This window comes from Hyla sarda, chromosome 5 (assembly GCF_029499605.1).
Source record: "Hyla sarda isolate aHylSar1 chromosome 5, aHylSar1.hap1, whole genome shotgun sequence".
In the NCBI taxonomy this organism is placed as follows: domain Eukaryota; kingdom Metazoa; phylum Chordata; class Amphibia; order Anura; family Hylidae; genus Hyla; species Hyla sarda.
The window spans coordinates 112,599,454-112,614,913 of NC_079193.1; the positions used below are offsets into that span (position 1 = coordinate 112,599,454).

At 41.0% G+C, this 15,460-nt stretch overlaps 1 protein-coding gene across 2 annotated transcripts in view; it reads right to left on the reverse strand.

The window, feature by feature from the left end:
• The window catches only part of TCAIM (T cell activation inhibitor, mitochondrial), a 161,819-nt gene that overhangs the window by 59,289 nt on the left and 87,070 nt on the right, over positions 1 to 15,460 (reverse strand). For both annotated transcript variants that reach the window (XM_056520120.1, XM_056520119.1), the window contains one exon: positions 2,724 to 2,815. In XM_056520120.1, the coding sequence (XP_056376095.1) occupies positions 2,724 to 2,815 (92 nt within the window). The remainder of the gene's footprint in view (positions 1 to 2,723; positions 2,816 to 15,460) is intronic.

Here is a 15,460-nt window from a genome sequence, read left to right on the forward strand (position 1 = left end):
TGAGCAAATCTTAAAATGTATGCAAAAAAGTGAAGGGATATTTTAAATTGACAAAAGGTTTTCGGTCATGTACATGGCCAAGTGATGAGCACAAGGACACAAGGGGAGGTGTTCTCAAATACTGATACAGAAGGTAAATGGGACATCTTTAAATCAACTCTAAATAACTATACAGCTAAATATATACCAAAGGGGAACAAATATAAACGATTAAAACTAAATCCTACATGGCTGACAAATGATGTTAAAAGAGCAATAAACAACAAAAAAATAGCCTTCAAAAAATTCAAATCTGATGGGTCAGCTATAACATTTAAACAGTACAAGGAGCTTAATAAAATCTGTAAAAATGTAATAAAAACAGCAAAAATTCAAAATGAGAGACAGGTGGCCAAAGAAAGCAAAACTAATCCTAAATATTTTTTTAGATATATAAATACAAAAAAAATCAAGGACAGAGCATTTAGGACCCCTTAATAATGATAATGGGGAGGTTGTCACGGTTGATCAAGAGAAGGCGGAGCTACTGAATGGGTTCTTTAGTTCTGTATACACTATGGAAAAAGGAGCTGACATTGGCCAGGTCAGTGAGTGGTAACACATCATGTAATGTACTGAACTGGCTTAATGTAGAGATGGTACAAGGTAAGTTAAGTAAAGTAAATGTAAGCAAATCTCCAGGGCCGGATGGACTACACCCAAGAGTTCTTAGAGAGGTAAGTTCAGTAATATCTGTACCCTTGTTCATGATATTTAGAGATTCTCTGGTGTCTGGTATTGTGCCAAGGGACTGGCGCAAGGCGATTGTGGTGCCAATCTTCAAAAAGGGCTCTAGGTCTTCCCCAGGCAATTATATACCGGTAAGTCTAACGTGCATTGTGGGTAAATTGTTTGAAGGACTTATAAGGGATTACATACAGGAATACATAGGGGATAATAGTATTATAAGTGATAGCCAGCATGGGTTTACTAAGGATAGAAGTTGTCAAACCAATCTAATTTGCTTTTATGAAGAGGTGAGTAGAAGCCTTGACAGAGGAATGGCTGTGGATATAGTGTTTCTGGATTTTGCCAAAGCGTTTGATACTGTCCCTCACAGACATCTGACAGGTAAGTTAAGGTCCTTGGGCTTGGAAACTTTAGTTTGTAACTGGATTGAACACTGGCTCATGGATCGTACCCAGAGAGTGGTGGTCAATGATTCGTACTCTGATTGGTCCCCGGTAATTAGTGGTGTACCCCAAGGTTCAGTACTGGGACCGCTGTTGTTTAATTTATTTATCAATGATATAGAGGATGGTATTAACAGCTCTGTTTCTATCTTTGCAGATGACACCAAGCTTTGTAGCACGGTACAGTCTATAGAGGATGTGCATAAGTTACAAGATGACTTGGATAGACTAAGTGTCTGGGCATCCACTTGGCAAATGAGGTTCAATGTAGATAAATGTAAAGTTATGCATCTGGGTACTAATAACATGCATGCATCGTATGTCTTAGGGGGGGATTAAACTGGCAGAGTCACTGGTAGAGAAGGATCTGGGTGTACTTGTAGATCACAGACTGCAGAATAGCATGCAATGTCAGGCTGCTGCTTCCAAGGCCGGCAGGATATTGTCATGTATAAAAAGAGGCATGGACTCAAGGGACGGGGACATAATACTCCCCCTTTATAGAGCATTGGTACGGCATCACCTGGAATATGCTGTTCAGTTTTGGTCGCCTGTTCATAAAAGGGACACTGCGGAGTTGGAAAGGGTGCAGAGACGCGCGACTAAACTAATATGGGGCATGGAACATCTTAGCTATGAGGAGCGATTAAAGGAGTTACAATTGTTTAGTCTTGAGAAGAGACGTTTAAGGGGGGATATGATAAACGTATATAAGTATATAAATGGTCCATACAAAAAAAATGGAGAAAAACTGTTCCAGGTTAAACCCCCCCAAAGGACGAGGGGGCACTCCCTCCGTCTGGAGAAGAAAAGGTTTAGTCTAAAGGGGCGACACGCCTTCTTTACCGTGAGGACTGTGAATTTATGGAACGGTCTACCTCAGGAACTGGTCACAGCAGGAACAATTAACAGCTTTAAAACAGGGTTAGATACATTCCTGGAACAAAATAACATTAATGCTTATGCAGAATTATAAAACTACATCCCTTTCCCTTATCCCCTTACACCCTTCACTTCAATTCCCTGGTTGGACTTGATGGACGTATGTCTTTTTTCAACCATACTAACTATGTAACTATGTGGTCCTTGTGGCACCACAAAAATAATTTGCAATGCTAGGAGATAAGACCTCTGTAACTAATTTAAATATGATGAAATATGTCCCCTGAAAATTCTATATGTGTCCATGAAACACATATATTAATACTACATACAACTTGTAAGGTGTGGTGCTACATAAGGCCTAATGGTTTTATTTTTGTTGAAATTTAGCACGGTGGTTTCCCCTACTCCAAAACATACTGATAAGTGAATTTAAATTGTGAGCCTCAATGAGGACAGGGGTCGATTTGAGTGTACAGCACTGCAGAATCTGTGTGTGCTAAGTAAATAAAGATATATTATTAATTAAATGCTCACAGACAAATATATTTGCTACTTGATCACTATACTAAAAATCCATGTAACCTTTGAGGTAGGAGGAAGACAAAACATGTAATTATTTAGTAGTTATTTTATAGTCAACAAAAAAGATGGTATACTAAATCTCACCTTGGTCCAGTGATAATGAACATCCATTGTTCCCAGCATCAAATGTCCAGCTGCACTCATGCCAGTCTGGTCTGTAAAGATGACTGTGTGTCCTAGGCATCAAAATATAATAAACAGTAGCTATAGTCAATTCATAAGAGTAAGCAAATATTTAAAGCACATACAGCCTGGAGTTTTTTGAACATAGAAGTTGTATCTTGAATCTAATCATTTAATTCTTTTTAGGAGGTTGAACCATCTCATTCATTTACCTTTTCAGGCCATCTACAGACTGTTTGTGGTCACTAGAGGTGGTCAAAAGAGATAGAAACAGCCAAACAGTGACTGCTAAATAATGACTAAAGGCTAGAGCAGCCAGAGATGCATGTTATGGAATTTTTTATTGATGCATTTTATGGTATTTTCAATCAAGTATATAACTTTATATATGGACTGCTGGATCAATCACTTTGCTCACTGGTAAATTATACAATTTTAAAAAGTGGAGACGAACATCCCTGAAAAAAATCCCTTGGATAAATTACTTGTACTTTTTAACCCATTCCCACCCTTTAACTTATAGTTACGTCATGGGCGGGAATACGTTAATACGTCAAGACGTATTCATTTTAGATTTACCGTCTTTTTGTTTTGGGGAAGCCGATTGGGACCTCCATACAATAATTGGTGGATCACAATTAGCTAAGATGAAGGCCTTCCTACCTGCCTCTGTGCTGTCCAATCGTTGCTCCAAAAAATATAGGCAGCTTCAGCAGCCTGTATTAGAGGAGTGTTGATATCACTCCTCTTCCATAGCATTGAACAGTGTATTCAAGTCAAACGATTGCATGTAATAGTGCTATTTGGGCAAAAACGGTAAAAAAAACATAACCAAGCGTTACTGTCATAAAAAACAACTTTTGACATGTCAATCAGACATCTCAAAAGATGTTTCTATCGACAGTAACGCATTAAAGGAGAAGTATCCACAGGATAGGAGAAAGGTTGGGACCCCTGCAATCTCCTGCACATGGCATCTGCTGTCCCTGGGAAAAGTGCGTCACAACCTCCGCATGAAGCAGCGGCCAACACGCACCCTCGATATATCTCTATGGGAGAGCAGAAGATAGCCAAACGGCTCTCCCATAGAGATATGTGGAGGGGGCAGGTCGGCATGCTCTATTACCAGGGAGAGCAGAGGGCCTGCGCAGAAGATCCCCCCCTACGGATAGGGGATACGTTTTTAGGCATGACATATCTCCTTTAATAAACCCCTCCCCCTAATAAAAATTGAAATCACTTCTCACCTTACCCTTTTTTCAAATAAAACAACGGAAATAAAAATAAACCTAAAACATACGTGGCTTTGATACATGCGGAAACTATTAACATATAATGTTAGTGAAATGCACGGTGAATCGCATAAATGTAAAAAAATATATACCAACGTACTGATATTTGGTCACTTCGTATACCAGATTATTATTATTTTTTTAATAATAAAGGATAAAAAAGGGCAAACAAAAATGGTAGCAATAAAAACCAAAAGATCATTGCACAAAAAATTAGCCCTCATACAGCTCCTTTTTTAGAAAATGTTAAATAATTATAGGGTCATTTTAAAGAGGAACTCCGCCCCTAGACAACTTATCCCCTATCCAAAGGATAGGGAATAAGATGTCTGATCGTAGGGGTCCTGCTGCTAGAACTCCAGCGATCTCTGTGCAGCACGCGTGTTCATTTGGAACACTGGGTGCGGGCGGTGGGGGTTGTGACGTTTTCTCCCAAAACTATCCACTAATCTAAGGGCCCTTTTCCCTCTCTCATCTGCTTTCACCACCTCCCATACATTTTTACAACAAAATTCCTACCAACCCATGTCTCTTCATTTCTTCAAATAGTACAATTGTGCTTCTATGATATCCAGCCTAAAATCTGTTACTGCCAAACCACCCTTTCTTACATTAATGCTCTAACTTGATCCTTGGCTTTCTTCCCTTCCACACCAAATCTCTCACCAGGGCTTTTATCTTCTTAAGGGGAACTCTGGTGGAAACAAGTGGAAATCAAATGTTTTCAAAACCAACTGGTGCCAGAAAGTTAAACAGATTTGTAAATGACTTATATTTCAAAATATGAAGCTTTCCAGTAATTATCAGCTGCTGTATAATACAGTTAAATTTATGAAGTTCTTTCCAGTCTGACAACAGTGCTCTCTGCTGACACCTCTGTAAGTGTCAGGATCTGTCCAGATTAGAAGCATATCCCCATAGAAAACCTCTCCTGCTCTGGACAGTTCCTGAAACAAGTGTCAGCAGAGAGCACTGTTGTCAGACTGGTAAGAACTTCACTAATTTCTCTGAAGTATATCTGTAGTATACAGCAGCTGATAAGTACTAGAAGGTTTAAGATTTTTTAATAGAAGTAATTTACAAATCTGTTTAACTTTATAGCACCAGTTGATTTGAAAACATTTTTTTTCCCCACCGGAGTTCCCCTTTAAACACTTTCTCCTAGCCATACAGAACTGTTGAATAGTAAAAAATAATCTGGGGTAATACCATTATTTTTAATGGGTTTATCCTGTCCGCCATGCCAAGCTGTAAAACTAGTAAAATGTTTATCCTTTCCTTTGACCTCTTTCAATAAGGACAACACATTGAACTCTGGGTATCTTTTTATGTCTTCATCTATAATCACTCCCAGATAATTATACGTGTAGAGGATATTTAGCCACCTTATAAACCCCTCACAAATTCCACAAGCTCTAAGATTGCCACCTCTACTTGGATGTAACCAAACAGTCTTCTAACGTTATCTGGATAGGTACAGAGAAATGTGGGAGAGGCTCTTATCAGGCTAGTAACCTACGACCCAAGCAACTCAAATGGCACCTATACCCACAGTGTCAAAAAAGACAAAATAAATAGTAAAGTAATTGAGGCTCAGGGTCTAGAATAATGGTTATATAAAATTATTTTTATTTTAAATGTGAATGTACAAAATTAATATAAGAGAATAAAAACAGTCTAGTAATAAAAATAGAAATAAATGGAAATAAATAGTGGCAACATGTCTGTGGATATCCAGCCTAGAAAAATATAGCAAAAACAAAAAACTAAAATGTAGCCAGCACCTAAAACCAATACACAGGTGCACGCTGCTGTGGCAAGTACAAAACATGTAAAAAAGAGAAAATGGCAGCAGCACACTTGGTCAACAAAATGGAGGCTCTTAGTGCACTTGCTACATTTTTGGTGCTGGCTACATTTTTGTTTTTGCTGTGCAATTTGGGGGGAGTGGCTCCCTTTGTAGCTGTGCAGCCCCTCCCCTATTTCACAGGAGGTGGTTTTGGGTTGTTAGTGGATCCAGCATGTCACCCAGCTGGAGGTAAGTGAATGTTAGGGTCCCATCCGATATGAGGCCACCTCCGCGTGGTAAATGGGGGGACACGTTTTGATCAAAAAGTGCGCTAAGAGCCTCCATTTTGTTGACCAAGTGTGCTGCTGCCAATTTTTACATTTCTAGAAAAGTATAGGTTACACACATTTAAAAATGATCCCAATAGATATAGCAGCAATAGTTATAAAAGTACAAGGTATTGAGTAAGAATGTAGCCACATTCTTACATATCCCTCTCATCACTGCCTTAAATGCATCTCAGACCATTCCCTCAGATGACGTCCCAGAATGGATTTTGAAATATTATTGAAAAAGACAATTGAATTTTCCCTATAATTTCCAAATCTCCCTCCCCCAAACTTATTACCAGAATAGATTGACTCTCATTTCTCCTCTACGATTCTCAAAACCTAAAATAACCCAGGGGTGTGGAATTCCTATTGCCCGACGCCCGGGACATGAAGTTTTGGGCGCCGGGCAGGTGAATTTTTCCGGCCCTTAGCTCGGCTTCGGGCAAGCAGGGCCGGACCTGACAAGCGCGGCGGCGATCTGCAGTCTGTATGGAGCGGGCTCCAGACTCCTGCCCGCTCCATACTCTGCAGCCCTCATCGAAGCAGAGCAGGGGAGATGAGAAGCTGTGTATTTGTCTTCTCTCCCCTGCTCTGCAGACGTGCGGGGGGAGATGAGGGGGCGTGGCTTCTTGCTCCCCGTGCAGACCTGTGTCCTCTGCCTTCACTCCCCCCAGCTGTAGCTTCGGAGTCTGCACAGGGAGATGCATGCGGCGCTCACAGGGGAGTATGGAGCGGGCTCCGGACTCCTGCCCGCTCCATACTCTGCAGCCCCTGGCTGTTCTCAGTAGCCGGGGGCCACCGCTAATAGCATGCGCCGATCGACGCGGCTGGCTATTAACCCTTTAGATCGCCACTGTCAAAGCTGACAGCGGTGTCTAAAGGGACATGTGAATGCTCCCTGGTGGGCTAGTGGGGTGGATCGCCCCCCCCCTCCGCAGGGGGGAGATCCACTATGGAGGTAGCCGGAGGGCTTAACTCTGCTTCCTGCTGTCCCGCACTGTCATTGATAGATCTTGGCTGGACCAGGCTCTGTGTGCTCTGTGATCAATGGATCACAGAGCACACAGATTAATTGAGTTCAATAGAACTCTATTCATCTGTCTGAGGAATCTAATGATTCCTCATAAGTCTAATAAAGTGTAAAAAAAAAAAAAAAAAAAAGTTTTAATAAAAGTTTGAAAGACACACATTAACCCCTTCCATGTTAAAAGTTCAAATCACCCCCTTTCCTATATAAAAACATGTAAACATAAAAATAAACATATTTGGTATCGCTTTGTGGGTAATTGTACAACCTATTAAAATATAACATTATGTATCCCGTACGGTAAATGTAAAAAAAAAAATACCAAACCACAGATTTGCAATTTTTATAATATTCCAGAAAAAAAGTTATAAAGCGATTAAAAAATCAGATCAGTAACAAAATGGTACCGATACAAAAAACAGATTATGGCGCAAAAAATTAGCCCTCATACAGCCTGGTATGCGGAAAAAAAATAAAGCTGCAGGGGTTAAAAAATGGCAATTAAAAAAATTAGAAAAAGTTCAGAATTAGTAAAACATGACGTAAACTAAACAAATCTGGTATCGCTGTAATCAGGCGGCCTAAAGTATAAAACTAACATGTTATCTCAACCCCAAGGTAAATGGCGTAGAAAAGAAAACCACCACATCTGCAAAATTATCTTTTAAAAGCGAAAATTGGCCGGGACAATGGATCGTCATGAGGGACAAGTAGTTTTTTATAAAATTTCAACACCCCTGTAACCAATACTGAGGAATGGTCTGATATGCTCCTAACAGGGGTATAATCTCTTGTGTGCCAAGAGCAAGATCTATCCTTGATAAGGTTTTTTTTAAGACTTATTGAAACAGGAATACGAGTTTACAACTGGGTTCTTCACCCCTCAGAAATTTACCCAGCCTGCCTCCTCCATAAACCACCTCAGATGTGACATACTGCAACCAAATTGCTGATACCCCCAATCTCAGTCTATAATTTTTTCATCTATGACCACAGTTACCCATTAGCAATACTGATATATCTTCCTTATTTTGCGCAAATTTGCATAAATCTTGCAACATCACTGGTGAGTAAGGGGGAGACACATAGATGAAAGTCAACAGCAGCTTCTTCACTTTGTGATTTTTTTTTACGAAAAAAAACATACCGTCCCACTCTATCCCCTTTCCCCCCCCAAATACTTCACATTCTATTCCTTTATAATTCAGCACAAAGGAGTAGAATGTAAAGTAATGAAGGATAAAGTGGATAGAGAGGGCAGCTACGTTTGTCTGGTAATAAACCACAAAGGGAAGAAGCTGTTGGTTTTCAGCCATGTGTCTCCCCCTTACTCACCAATGGTATTGCAAATTTGCAGAAGATAAGGGAGATATACCAGTATTGGTTAAGGGGGCAATTATAATGCGGTTATGGATGAAAAAAGTTATAGATTGAAGTTGGGGAATCCACAATCTGGTTATAGTATGTCACCTTTAAGGCAGCTTAGGCGTTGACATAATTGCTACTGAAGAAAAGGGCTACAGAGCCTTCGAAACATGTCTAGCTAGCCAAGGGAACTCCTTTCCTTCTGGGCTCTACCATGTGGCCAAGCTACAAAATATTGCCTAAGCGTGGGTATTACCTAACATAACACAAACAGCATAATGAATGCTGGGGTGCATTTCCTTTATTTCAGAAACTATGTTGAAAAAGTATGCCCTACAAATGATGCATTTGTGAAAATAAAAAAATCTTCTGCCAACTCTCCAAATGTTAAAAAAAATTTCAAACCTTTAGTTAAATTTGTCAGCCTAAAACATTGCCGGTTAACTCAGTGGTCCTGTTCGGGACCGCCGCGGTAAAATCGCGGCGTCCCGAACAGCATGTAGGACGCGAGGAGAATCCCTACCTGCCTCCTCAGTGTCAGATCGCGGAATGACTGCTCCGTGCCTGAGGCAGGAGCAGTCAAGCGGCAGAAACACTGATCAATGCTATGTCATAATCAGTATGAGAGGATCAATGTACTGCATGTTATAGTCCCCTATGGGGGGCTATAACATTGCAAAAAATAAAAAAAAAAGTGTAAAAAAAAAAGGTAATAAATGTGATTTAACCCCTTCCCTAATAAAAGTTTGAATCACCTCTATTTTCCCATTTAAAAAAACAACAACTGTGTAAATAAATATAAACATATGTGGTATCGCCGCGTGCGTAAATGTCTAAACGATAAAAATACATTGTTAATTAAACCGCACAGTCAATGGTATACATGTAAACAAAATTCCAAGGTCCAAAATAGCGCTTTTTTGGTCACTTTTTATACCATAAACATTTTTTTTATAAAAAGCCATCAAAAAGTCCAATCAAAACAAATATGGTACCGATAAAAAATTCAGATCACGGTGCACAAAATTAGCTCTATACGCAGAAAAATAAAAAAGATATGGAGGTCAGAAGAGGACATTTTTAAACGTATTAATTTTCCAACATGTAGTTATGATTTTTTCCAGAAGACAAAATCAAACCTCTATAAGTAGGGTATAATTTTAATCGTATTGACCTACAGAATAAAGAGAAGGTGTAATTTTTACTGAAATATTTACTGTGTAGAAAAGGAAGCCCCAAAAATTTCCAAAATGGCGTTTTTGCTTCAATTTTGTCGAACAATTTTTATTTTTTGGGGGTTTTGCCGTAGATTTTTGGGTAAAATGACTGATGTCATTACAAAGGAGAATTGGTGGAGCAAAAAATAAGCCATCATATGAATTTTTAAGGGCAAAATTCAAAGGGTTATGATTTTTAAAAAGGTAAGGAGGAAAAAACAAAGGTGCAAAAATGGAAAAACGCTTGGTCCTTTGGGGTTAAGGAAATCTGTCATCAGTGTGACCTGCACTAACCTGTCAGTACAGACAGGTAGTGCAGGAACACTGTTAACAATGATACTTACCTGGTCCAGCTCTGTGCTCCCACCGTATCTTCCGTTCCGGGACAGACTTGGAGCATGGGCAGAGCTTAGTGATGGCGTTTGCTAGCAGCAGGACCCAGCTAGCAAATAGCAGCTGTGATGTCAATAAGCTCCGCCCATGCTCCAAAGTTGGTCCTGGAACAGAAGTTACAGCGGTAGAGTGCGGGAGAATGGGAAAACAGAGCGGGATCAGGTAAGTATCTATGTCATCAGTGTCACCTGTACTACCTGTCTGTATCGACCGCTTAGTGCAGGTCACACTGATGACAGATTTCCTTGACCCCTTAAGGACCAAGGGCGTACAGGTACGCCTTTGCTCTTTGGTACCTAAGGATCAAGGGCATACCTGTACGCCCGTGGGAATTTTGGTCCCCGCCGCGTGCCGGGCGGGGACCGGGGTGACTGCTGATATCTATCAGCAGGCACCCCGCGCAAATGCCCAGGGGGGTCATCAGACCCCCCATTTTGGCGCAAATCGCAAGTGAATTCACACTTGAGATTTGCGCAATTCGTTACGGGTCTATGGTGACCTGGAATATAAGGGGGATCGCGGGTGTCTAAGACACCCACAATCCCCCTGAAGAGATAGGAGTGAGGTGGCAGGGGTGCCACCCCTCCTATCCCTGCTATTGGTGGTCTAGACGCGACCACCAATAGCAGATCGGGGGCGGGGGGGTTAACTTTCGTTTTCCCCGTTCTGCCCACCCACAATAGGCGGGGCAGAACAGAGAAACGACAGAGGACCGGCGCCGGAGAACACATTTACCGATCTGCGGAGGCTGCGGGCGACGATCGGCGTCTGAGATCGTCGGACGGCGATGTCGTGCAGCAAGCTCCCTGGATCCGACGGAAGCAGGTAAGTTGCCTAGCAACATCTGGAGGGCTGCAGTCAGAGACCACTATATAGTGGTCTCTATACTGTAGCACTCCAGATGTTGCAAAACTACAACTCCCAGCATGCCCAGACAGCTGTTTGGGCATGCTGGGAGTTGTAGTTTTGCAACAACTGGAGGGCTAAAGTTTGAGACCACTATATGGTAGTCTCTGAACTATAGCCCTCCAGATCTTGCAAAACTATAACTCCTAGCATGCCTACACAATTGTTTGCTGTCTGGGCATGCTGAGATTTGTAGTTTTGCAGCATCTGGAGGGCCACAGTTTGCAGTGGTCTCTATACTGTAGCTCTCCAGATGTTGCAAAACTGCAAATCCCAGCATGCTGGGAGTTGTAGTTGCGATCCCTCCAGCTGTTGCATAACTACATCTCCCAGCATGCCCTTCGGTGATCAGTACATGCTGGGAGTTGTAGCTTTGCAACAGCTGGAGGCACACTGGTTGGAAAATATTGAGTTAGATAACAGAACCTAACTGAAGGTTTTCCAACCAGTGTGCCTCCAGCTGTTGCAAAAGTACAACTCCAAGCATGCACGGTCTGTCAGTACATGCTGGGAGTTGTAGTTTTGAAACAGCTGGAGGTTTGCACCCCCATGTGAATGTACAGGGTACATTCACACGGGCAGGCTTACAGTAAGTTTTCTGATTCAAGTATGAGCTGTGGCAAATTTTTCGCCACAGCGCAAACTCCTAGCAGGGAACTCGCTGTAAACCTAAAAACACTACATTACACTAACACATAATAAAGGGTAAAACACTACATATACACCCCTTACACTGTCCCCCCCCCCCCCCCCCCCAATAAAAATTAAAAACGTATTTTACAGCAGTGTTTCCAAAACGAAGCCTCCAGCTGATGCAGAACAACTCCAAGCATTTCTGGACAGCCACTGACTGTCCAGGTATGCTGGGAGTTTAGCAACAGCTGGAGGCACCCTGTTTGGGAATCACTGGCGTAGAATACTCCTATGCAATCCCTAATTTAGTCCTCAAATGCGCATGGCGCTCTCACTTAGGAGCCCTGTCGTATTTCAAGGAAACAGTTTAGGGCCACATATGGGGTATCTCCGTACTTGGGAGAAATTACACTACAAATTTTGGGGGGCTTTTTCTCCTTTTACCCCTTATGAAAAGGAAAAGTTGGGGTCTACACCAGCATGTTAGTGTAAAAAAAAAACTTTTTTACACTAACATGCTGATGTTGCCCTTTACTTTTTATTTTCACAAGAGGTAAAAGGAAAAAAAGACCCCCAAAATTTGTAACGCAATTTCTCCTGAGTACGGAAATACCCCATATGTGGGCGTAAAATGCTCTGCGGACGCACAACAAGGCTCAGGAGTGAGAGCGCACTATGTACATTTGAAGCCTAAATTGGTGATTTGCACAGGGGTGGCTAATTTTACAGCGGTTCTGACAAACGCAAAAAAATAAATACCGACATCTGACCCCATTTTGGAAACTACACCCCTCACGGAATGTAACAAGAGGTATAGTGAGCATTAACACCCCACAGGTGTTTGACAAATTTTCGTTAAAGTTGGATGGGAAAATGAAAAATGAAAATGAAAAAAATCCCCCCAAAATTTGTAACCCCATTTCATCTGAGTAAAAAAATACCCCAAATGTGGATGTAAAGTGCTCGGCGGGCAAACTACAATGCTCAGAACAGAAGGAGGGCCATTGGGATTTTGAAGAGAAAATGTGTCCGGAATTGAAGGCCACATGTGTTTACAAAGCCCCCATAGTGCCAGAACAATGGACCACTCAACATGTGACCCCATTTTGGAAACTACACCCCTCACGTAATGTAATAAGGGGTGCAGTGAGCATTTACACCCCACTGGTGTCTGACAGATTTTTGGAACAGTAGTCCGTGAAAATGAAAAATTTAATTTTTCATTTGCTCAGCCCACTGTTCCAAAGATCTGTCAAATGCCAGTGGGGTGTAAATACTCACTGCACCCCTTATTAAATTCTGTGAGGGGGTGTAGTTTCCAAAATGGGATCACATGTGGGGGGGTCCACTGTTCTGGCACCACGGGGGGGCTTTGTAAATGCACAAAGCCCCTGACTACCATTCCAAACAAATTCACTCTTCAAAAGCTCAATGGCGCTCCTCCTCTTCTGAGCATTTTAGTTCAACCGCAGGGCACTTGACGTCCACATGGGGTACCTCCATACTCAGAAGAGATGGGGTTACACATTTTGGGGGGTATTTTCTGCTATTAACCCTTGCAAAAATGAGAAATCTGGGGGGAAACACATTTTTGTGAAAACATTTTTTTTTTTTTTTTTTTTACATATGCAAAAGTCGTGAAACACCTGTGGGGTATTAAGGCTCACTTAATTCCTTGTTACGTTCCTCAAGGGGTCTAGTTTCCAAAATGGTATGCCATGTGTTTTTTTTTTTTGCTGTTCTGGCACCATAGGGGCTTCCTAAATGCAACATGCCCCCCAAAAACCATTTCACAAAAACGTACTCTCCAAAATCCCCTTGTCGCTCCTTCGCTTCTGAGCCCTCTACTGCGCCCGCCGAACACTTTACATAGACATATGAGGTATGTGCTTACTCGAGAGAAATTGGGCTACAAATACCAGTATAAATTTTCTCCTTTTACCCCTTGTAAAAATTAAAAAATTGGGTCTACAAGAACATGCAAGTGTAAAAATGAAGATTGCGAATTTTCTCGTTCACTTTGCTGCTATTCCTGTGAAACACCTAAAGGGTTAAAACGCTGACTGAATGCCATTTTGATTACTTTGGGGTGCCGTTTTTATAATGGGGTCTTTTATGGGGTATTTCTAATATGAAGACCCTTCAAATCCACTTCAAACCTGAACTGGTCCCTGAAAAATTGTGATTTTGGAAATTTTGTGAAAAATTGGAAAATTGCTGCTAAACTTTGAAGCCCTCTGATGTCTTCCAAAAGTAAAAACATGTCAATTTTATGATGCAAACATAAAGTAGACATATTGTATATGTGAATAAAAAAAAATGTATTTGGAATATCCATTTTCCTTACAAGCAGAGAGCTTCAAAGTTAGAAAAATGCAAAATTTTCAATTTTTTCATCAAATTTTGGGATTTTTCACCAAGAAAGGATGCAAGTTACCACAAAAATTTTCCACCATGTTAAAGTAGAATATGTCACAAAAAACAATCTCTGAATCAGAATGATAAATAAAAGCATTCCAGAGTTATTAATGTGACAGTGACAGTGGTCAGATGTTCAAAAAACGCTCTGGTCCTAAGGTGTAAAATGGCCTGGTCCTTAAGGGGTTAAAAGGGTACTCCGGTGGAAAAAAAATTTTTTTAAATCAACTGGTGCCACAATGTTAAACAGATTTGTAAATTACTTCTATTTAAAAAAAATCTTAATTCTTCCAGTACTTATCAGCTGCTTTATACCACAGAGGAATTCTTTTCAGTCTGACCACAGTGCTCTTTGCTGATACCTCTCCTCTGTCCGTATCAGGAACTGTCCAGAGCAGGATAGGTTTTCTATGGGGATTTTCTTGTACCCTGGACAGTTCCTGACATGGGCACAGGTGTCAGCAGAGAGCACTGTGGTCAGACTGAAAATAATTCCAAAAAGAAATAGGTGTTGTGAAGTTACACACCCCACAGAGGCTACAGCAATGACAGCCCCCCAGTACACACTTTATTAATAAATAACATTAAAACTACATTGTCCTAAAACTAAATACATAAATGAAATGCTTTATCTTGATAGAATAATTTTATTTATTAAAAAAATAAAATGGTGACACATTCCCTTTAAATGCAGAGGATTTGAAGCTGCAGATTTTATGCTGCAGAGTTCAATGTAACCAAGTGAGATAAAAAATCATGAAGCACTCACCACCCTGTAGAGAATTCTTGCTTTATTGCATAATCTCCATCATCCAGATGCTAGGAAAGGACAAGAGGGCATTTGGTGTGGGGGGGGGGGGGGGGGGGGGGAAGAGTTCGAGACAACAGGTCGGAAGAAGCGTAATTTGACACGAAACAGACCTGTAGTCTTGAACTCCCCCCATACCAGATCCCCTCTTCTTGCACTGTCCTACTTGTGGTTTCCTAGCATCTGGATGATGGAGATTATGCAATAAAGCAAGAATTCTCTACAGGATGGTGAGTGCTTCGGGATTTATTTTATCTCACTTGGCTATATGAATTGTTTATTCAACGCATTAAGCACCCCATCAGACTAAGTTGGGACTCCTACACTTCTAGTTACATATGCTGGTCAAGCTAGAGCCTGCTGTGCCGTGAGTCTAAAGGTCTTTCTCTCATTATTACTAAGAGTTCAATGTAAAATAAATGACTTAACACAACTTCAAATCTGCACCTGTACATATGAATATGTATATAGACCATAAATGTAATTAAAAAAAATAAAAAATAAAAATGCTTTCAACA